The 7,609-nt window shown below is 47.2% G+C and overlaps 1 protein-coding gene across 1 annotated transcript; it reads right to left on the bottom strand.

The window, feature by feature from the left end:
* Positions 1–1,463: 1,463 nt before the first annotated feature.
* On the bottom strand, positions 1,464–7,599 carry LOC311375850 (spectrin beta chain, non-erythrocytic 1-like). The gene is made up of 4 exons (XM_084490885.1): positions 7,313–7,599; positions 5,478–5,651; positions 4,495–4,537; positions 1,464–4,122 (listed from the first exon to the last, which is right to left on the bottom strand). Exons 1-4 carry the CDS (start codon positions 7,492–7,494, stop codon positions 3,916–3,918), a joined length of 606 nt encoding a protein of 201 aa, XP_084347011.1. The 5' UTR covers positions 7,495–7,599; the 3' UTR covers positions 1,464–3,915.
* Between the last annotated feature and the right edge of the window lie 10 nt (positions 7,600–7,609).

Consider the following 7,609-nt stretch of genomic DNA (forward strand, 5'->3'; position numbering starts at 1 on the left):
TAATATAATTCAAATCACTATCGATCAGCATTGACTACCGATATGTCCAGGTGTTTTATCTTTGAAATGTTACACATCGCCACTTTAATTATTTATTTTTATCCTAATCCGATTCATTGATAATTCATTGTCTCATTCTTCTGTTTAATCAGCCCTATTTTGGCACCTATTTTTGGTATCTCCTACATTATTCAAGGTATTGACAACAAAACAATTGAAATATCAGGCCTCGGCAGGTCTGTTATATATTTTGGAGTGCTTAACTGAAATATGCTTTTTTCTTTTTGGTTGCTCCCAGTAATCCATCTGAAATCGGCACCTAAATCCACTTATTCTGGGAGAAAACAGGGTTCAGAGGTCTCTGTATTTGGCACACACAAAAGTTTGTATCCAGCCAAGGTCACTTTCTTACTTTCCAAGGCAATTCATAGCGGCTGCTGTGAGGCTTGACCTCCAGAACCTTCTGCTTAATAGAAGGGAGAGTTTGCCCACAAGTCATCGCAGTGTTTGACTTGTTGTCTTGAGAACAGTTTCTAGCTGTAAGCCGCATAAGTGACAGCTAGGCCTCCCCATTTAAAAATAATCTCTTAATCAACTTTTTATTTGGCAAAATTGTTGATGTGAAAAGTTGATCCTCATTTTGACCTATCTCAAAATGTGTTAAATTTGACAACTTCTCAACTACATTGGTTGGCCAAAACCTCAATGGTTTGGGTCGGGAATTGAGAGAGAAGCAACCTGTATTTGTAATACCTTTTTTGACTCATTTGGCATGCTTGCTATTTGGACCCATAAGGTATGTCTGGACAATTTCTTCTCCACCTTGAAAGTTTTGGAAAATCTCCACCTCATGAAGACACAAACGTGTTTGTTTTGAGCCGATTGCTAACGTTCAACCACCTTGAACGAAATGCATTAAAGGTCCCATATCACACCACCAGGCGTGAGTGTGATTAGCCGTTTACAAGCCGCTTTGAAAATCGGCCTCTTCTGACATCACAAGTGGGCGTGTCCACCTAAGACGTGTGCTGGATAGATGAGCAACGTTTGCTGCGGTCCACTGGGTAGGCCGGTGGACTGATCTATCCAGCACACATGTAGGTGGACACGCCCACTCGTGATGTCACTAAAACACAGAAAGAGGCAGATTTTCAAAACGGCTTGTAACGGCTAATCACACTGACGCCTGGTGGTGTAATATGGGACTTTTAAAGCAGCATCTCCGGGTACACATGCGTGTCGGTAGAGTAAGGTGGGCCATGCCCCCGAGGAAAGACCAATCAGGACGGCCTTTTCCGAATACCAAATGGCCTCAGCAAAACAAACATACTGCACCTTTAAGATAAATCTCAACTCGATGAGTAAAGAAAGGTTAATAAATAGAACTGTAATAGTCTAAACGGACGTCTTCTTTTTGTGTGCATATCACAAAAGAATAGAGACATAAAGTGGGCCTCGTAATATTTTAAAATTTATTCGCTCAAAATGTAGGTGACATTTCATGTCTACATTTTGGATATTTTACATAGAGAGTAGAAAATGCAGATTAAAAACCACTAAACTGTAGGGCCGGGGAGTAGCAAGAACATGAATCAAGGCAGTGGGGAGGGGGGGTGAGGGGTCAGGCAGTGTTTGATAGCTAAACCCAGTCCCGGCCCGTGGAAGCTCTTATCCCCAAACTCTAGAACGATGTTACTGCCGTTACTGTTGGCTTACTATGGCTTGCTTATACTGTTTGAAAAAAAGGGGCCAGTGACATCACTTGGCACTCAATTGTACAAATCAGAAAAAAAAATCCCCTGCAATGACCCGGGGGATTCACCAGAGATGGCGCTGTTGCTGCAGTTTGTTTAACGTGATTTTAAGTGTGAATGGTTGTAATTGGTGTATGACATATGTACCACCAAGAATGAACGTTCAAAATAGTATATCATTCAGTAGTATTAATGCAGAGTATAAACAGTTAATGCAAGACAGAAGTGATGAAATGACTACTACTCAAAACTGTTCCTTGGACATTTGAGAGGTTTTTCATGGTTTTGTCTGGAGATATACCGCTATAAGCTCATATATTCCCATACACATGAGGTCACTGTCGTTGTGTTTAAGGGCCTATCTCACCTGTCACCGTGAGGACAAAGGTCCAGATTAACCAGCTTCATATACAGCGCACACCTCCTGAATCGTCCTTGTTATGTAGTTCCACTTCTTGAGATATTAACGATAAATACTGGCCTATATTCACTTGGCATTCATCTGAACACCCTGACCCACTCTTCAACAGATTATCTTCCCCGTACATTCATATAAAAGTCACATTCCTTTTTTTTTATCTCTCTCTCTCCCTCTTGCTAAATTAAGCTACTTAAGATAACTAGCTTGGCGGCGTGTATATCCGATAAACAACTCTAAAAGTCTCCTTCATCTGTTGGCTGTCCCTGATCTTGACTCATCTCTGCTGATCATCAAACCAGTAATGTCCTGGACATGATTTTGGCGCTAACCACAGGTAGCATCTGGGGCTAAATATGGTGCACATATTTAACATACGTGAAGAGTTACGTGACGCCTGTCACTTTGTGATAACATTGTTTGTTTTTTTTACATGCATTCTACAAGCCAAGGTTGAAGACGACTATAAGGCAGGTCAGTTGAATGTTCTTGATCACCATAGCACCATATCAAAAATAACACAGATCATCTGACCTCATGCATTTGTCGGGGGTTATATTCTCAATTTTCAGGGTTTTTTTTAATTCAAAAGTGTTGGATATGCTTCAAGTTCTCAGAAATAAATATTGCAACGGTTCAGTTGAAAAAATATAGGCTGCCAATAACAGCCGTCCGCGAGTCTTCCAACTAAACAGAAATATCCTGATTCCGCCGTGACGGCTACATTATAAGTTGCATGTGAACTATTCATCCATTTAATATATAATCCATAATCTACACACCTGCGAGTATCTCGGCGTGTCCTCACAGCGCGTCAGTCACAGTGCATGGCTGTGTGTGTGCGTGCGTGTGTGTGTGTGTGTGTGTGCGTGTGTGCGTGCTAGTACTCAGTGTTTGTGCTCAGTGTATACAGTACCGCACTGTTTTCCCTGCTCACTACCCGGTCCTTAAAGAACATTTACAACGCTTTCCTTCTGTCCATCTCAGCGCAGCGTGGGGGGGGGCCGTGTGTGTGTGTGTGTGTGTGTGTGTGTGTGTGTGTGTGTGTGTCACTAGCATATATAAGCCCCCCCTTCCTCCCTACATCACGTTCCGAGCTCAGTATTACAGTTCACAACCATTGGATGAGGCAGCGTCGGAGGGGGGGGGGGGGGGGCGACTCTCCAGGGTGGGGGGGGAGGGGGGGGGCGACTCTCCAGGGTGGGGGGGTCATGCCCAACACATCGGCGTAAATGTAGAAACCTCAGCGCATGCCACGGCGGCCAAAATCGTAAAAACCTTTGCTTACAAATGTTGAGAGGGAGTTAAGAAAGGTTAACGTTGTTGTAAGTAATCTTCTTCTTCTTCTTCTTCTTTTTTTTCTTCTCGGTTCTTTGGTTGAGCGTTCCTGTGCTTTTTGTTGAGTCCTTTTTTTTTTTTGAATCTGTGTTTAGTAGAAAATAAAAAATAAAGAGGGGGAAAAAAAGGACCCACCCAAAACCATAGCGGGCCTTATAGCGACGACACACACAGGCGATAATACAGGCAGCATCGTGACTCTAAACTACTACTTCAATCCTCACAAGTTAATAAAAATAGAAATAAACGGTATAAGGATAAAACTCTGGCCGCGTCCCTTTTTTTTTTTTGCAGATCCAACTTCCGGATTCCAGGTTGCCTTGGAAACGACGCAAGCATCTCCTCCTCGTCTTCACCTCTCCCTCTCTCCCTTCCTCCCTCTCTCTCTCTCTCCCTCTCTCTCTTTCACTTCTTCTTGGAGAAGAACTTCTTCTCTGCCTTCTTGTCCTTCTTGGGGGGTTCGGACGCGGTGGTGGCGGCGGCGGCGGTGGAGGAGGAGGGCGGCGGCGGGGGCAGGCTGTGGGCCTTGGCCCCTGAGGACTCTGCCGGCTCCATCCCTTCCTGGGCCAGGGCGGCGCGGCTCACGGCCGCGCCCCAGCGCTGGAGGTCCTCCTGCAGGGGAGGAGGCGAGGACACTCAGTTCAGTTCAGTTCAGTTCAGTTCAGTTCAGTTCAGGTCAAAGTCAAAGTTGAGGCAAAGTCGAGTCAAAAGCATAAAAAAAAACGAAATCAGAATTGGAGTAACTTCTAAAAAAGCAACTGGAGTGAAGAGTGCTATTCATTCAGTCGACATGTGCTAACACTAAGTGTCAAACTAGTTCCAACATAAATGTCTTGAGTGGCTCCGCCGTTCGTGGACAATGTGCGCGTGAACTCCATCTTCAGGCTCAATATCAGCCCCATCGTAGGCAACTAAAAGAACCATTTAAAAAAACATCAACACAAAAACTTTATCCGTACAAGGCCGTCGCCACGGTAGACTCACCTCGTCTTTACACTGGAAGAGGAATTCACCGCCGTCTCGCAGCCTGGAGAGAGAGAGAGCAGAGGAGCAGAGGTGTGAGATAAACGCCGGCACAATGAGCAACAGCCCAGAGGTCCGATGTGTCTTCACTCTTGAATCGCGACCCCCGTTCCAATGAGACGGTGACGAGCAGAAGAACCAGACGGGAACTATTGAAACAGCCGTTTGAATCCACTCCATGACGTTATTCAACCAACGGCTGTGTGATTTAAAGGCCGTATTTAAGAGGCCTTGTCGGTTGACGGAGAAAGCCGAGGCTCACAAACCCCCAGAGCGAGAGTTTGCAAAGTCAACTCACGGCAAACACAATCCTCCGTTACTTTGTCTAAAACCGAAGTCCTTGTGGCGGCGACGCCTAAGTGTATCGGAGCGAACGCGTTAGCGATTGTGTTGGCTGTCGTCTCCTCGTGAGGAGGGGAACAGCAGCAGCGTCTGTCGCTGCCCATTATTCCCGGAAGAGAACGGAACAAAACAAATGCTGTGTTTCCCTGAAGGCGCTTTGGCTAACAACAAAACAACAGGTTGACTCCCATCTCCGGAATTAAAACCTGTCGTTTGTCATCTCCGCACAGAAGGCCGTTTGCATATTTCCTTGGATAACACAAAGAGAAACAGTTTTTTTCCACGTTTCGTAACATTTCATTTTGCCGTTCATATTTCAACAAATGCAGTTAGTCATAAAAAAGTTGCCTGTGTTATCAGGTTTTTTTATATTCCACAGCACAAAGTTGTTAAAAGTATTTTTTACGATCGATCAGAAAAAAAAACAGGTTGTATTTCATATTTTCTCGACGTGTTACAAAGTCGTTGTGTTTTGCGGTTATTTTTCAAATCCCAACGCATCGTTTCCCGGCCGTCCGCACGGCAGTCTGCAGTCCGTCCGTCCGTCCGTCCGTCCGTCCGTCCCAGAGCGACCCCCCCCCCAACACGGCGGACCTCCTCACCGCAGTTTGAACACGTGCTTCTTCTTCTTGTAGTTGGCGAGCGGTTCCCAGCCGGCACCGGCCAGTGCCAGAGGGTCCTCGCCGTGGAAGGTGACGGCGTGGCCGAAGCTCTTGGAGTCCTTGTAGACGTAGAGCTGGCCCGGCTTCAAGACACAGTACAGGTTGTTCCAGGAGCTAAGAGGAGGAGGGGCAGGAGGAGGAGGAGGGAGGAGGAGGGGGGGAAGAGGAGGAGGGGAAAAGGAGGAGGAGGAGGGGGAGGGGAAAAGGAGGAGGAGGAGGGGGAGCAAGAGGAGGAGGGGAAAAGGAGGAGGAGGAGGAGGGGAAGAGAAGGAAGAGGAGCGGAAAAGGAGGAGGAGTGAGGAGCAGGAGGAGGAGGAGGGCAGGAGGTGGAGGAGGGGAAAAGGAGGAGGAGTGAGGAGGAGGGCAGGAGGTGGAGGAGGAGGAGGAGGAGGGCAAGAGGAGGAGTAAGAACAGTGTGGTTAGGTTGGCAAGGGGGGGGGGGGAGATAGGGAGGTGAGAGGGGGAGGTAAAGAGGAGAGGGAGGAGGAGGAGAAGCAGTGTGGTTAGGGTGGCGGGAGGAGAGGAGGGAGAAGGGAGGGCAAATGGGGGAGGAGGTGAAGATAGAGAGGGTGGAGTAAAGAGGAGAGGGAGGAGGAAAAGGAGAAGGTGGAGGCGAGAAAAGCAAAGAAAAGAGGACCGTGAGGAGAGAATAATGGGGAAGGAGAGGAGAGAAAACAAGGGGGGAGAGAAGAGGGAGGGAGGGGAGGGGAGGGAGGGAGGGGAGAAGACAAAGATTGGGAGGACGGAGAGGAATGGAAGTGAGAGGAGAGGGGCATGGAAGAAAAGGAGAAAATAACAATTATTTAAAAAGGAAATGAAACCAATCAAAACGTTTTCAGACAGCTCATAATGGGGAGAAACGCTTTGGCTCGGCTCCGTCTCCCGACCGCTCAGAGAGAGAAACCCGCCGCACTAAAACTATTGAGGGAATGAATGAACTCGTAGGAAACAATAAAGAGTGCGTGAATAGTGAGTGACTTTGTTACCAAAAGGGATTGGATCTGGATTTGATTTGACACACTGGGAAATAACGGACACCCGGCCATTATCAACCGCGCGGTGCGGAAATGGACATCTCAAAAGTGTCGGGTCATTCGGGGTTATTCCGTCTTTGGAAATAAGACGAATGTCCCGGTCGATATTAATTAAGTGCCATCTTATCGTACCTTCCATACCTTACCTTAGCGCGCCTAACTTTATCATTTCTTATCTTACCTGACCTCGTGTTATTCTTATTTCCATGCAATCAAATTGAATCTTAATCTAATTTGAAATGTACCTCGATGAATCTAATGCGATATCATCTCATTGTATTGTAGTGTATCTAATTCTCTCTCATTTGATCTTCATCTAATGAGAAACCATCTCATTGTATTTTATTTAAAGTCATTGCATCTGCCTAATCTTAAAGGTCCCATGACATGCCGATTTTCAAACAGCTTGTAACGGCTAATCACACTCACACCTGGTGGTATAATATGTCACCTTTAATCTAATGATATCATCTCATTGTATGTCATTCAATGTCCCTGCATCTGACAAATCTTAATCGAATGAGACATCCTCTCATCGTTCTGACTAATCTTAATCTGATGACATCATCTCATCGTTCTGACTAATCTTAATCCAATGACATCATCTCCTTTTTCCAACTAATCTTAATCTGACGACATCATCTCATCGTTCTAATTAATCTTAATCTAATGACATCATCTCATCGTTCTAATTAATCTCAATCTGATGACATCATCTCATCGCGGTCCCGCTCGGCTCACCGGTTGGAGGCCTTCTTCCCGGGCCCCTCCAGGTCGTGCTTGCGTCCCAGCATGCCCTCCTGCAGCAGGGCCGGGGCGCGGGGCCCCTCGCTGGGCATGGTGGCGGCCCGGGGCTCCGAGGCGGCGGCCGGGGGCCCGGCGGCGGCGGCGGCGGCGAGGGAGAGGGAGGGGTCCAGCTCCATGGAGACGCTCTCCCTCAGGCTCTCCGACACCAGCAGCGCCGTGGAGTCGGGACCCCCGAGCTGGGGTCGGCGTCGGCCTCCAGCTCCAGGGCCCCGGACCCCGACGGAGACTGAG

Source organism: Micromesistius poutassou (assembly GCF_964030765.1).
Source record: "Micromesistius poutassou genome assembly, contig: SCAFFOLD_6610, whole genome shotgun sequence".
Taxonomy (NCBI): Eukaryota; Metazoa; Chordata; class Actinopteri; order Gadiformes; family Gadidae; genus Micromesistius; species Micromesistius poutassou.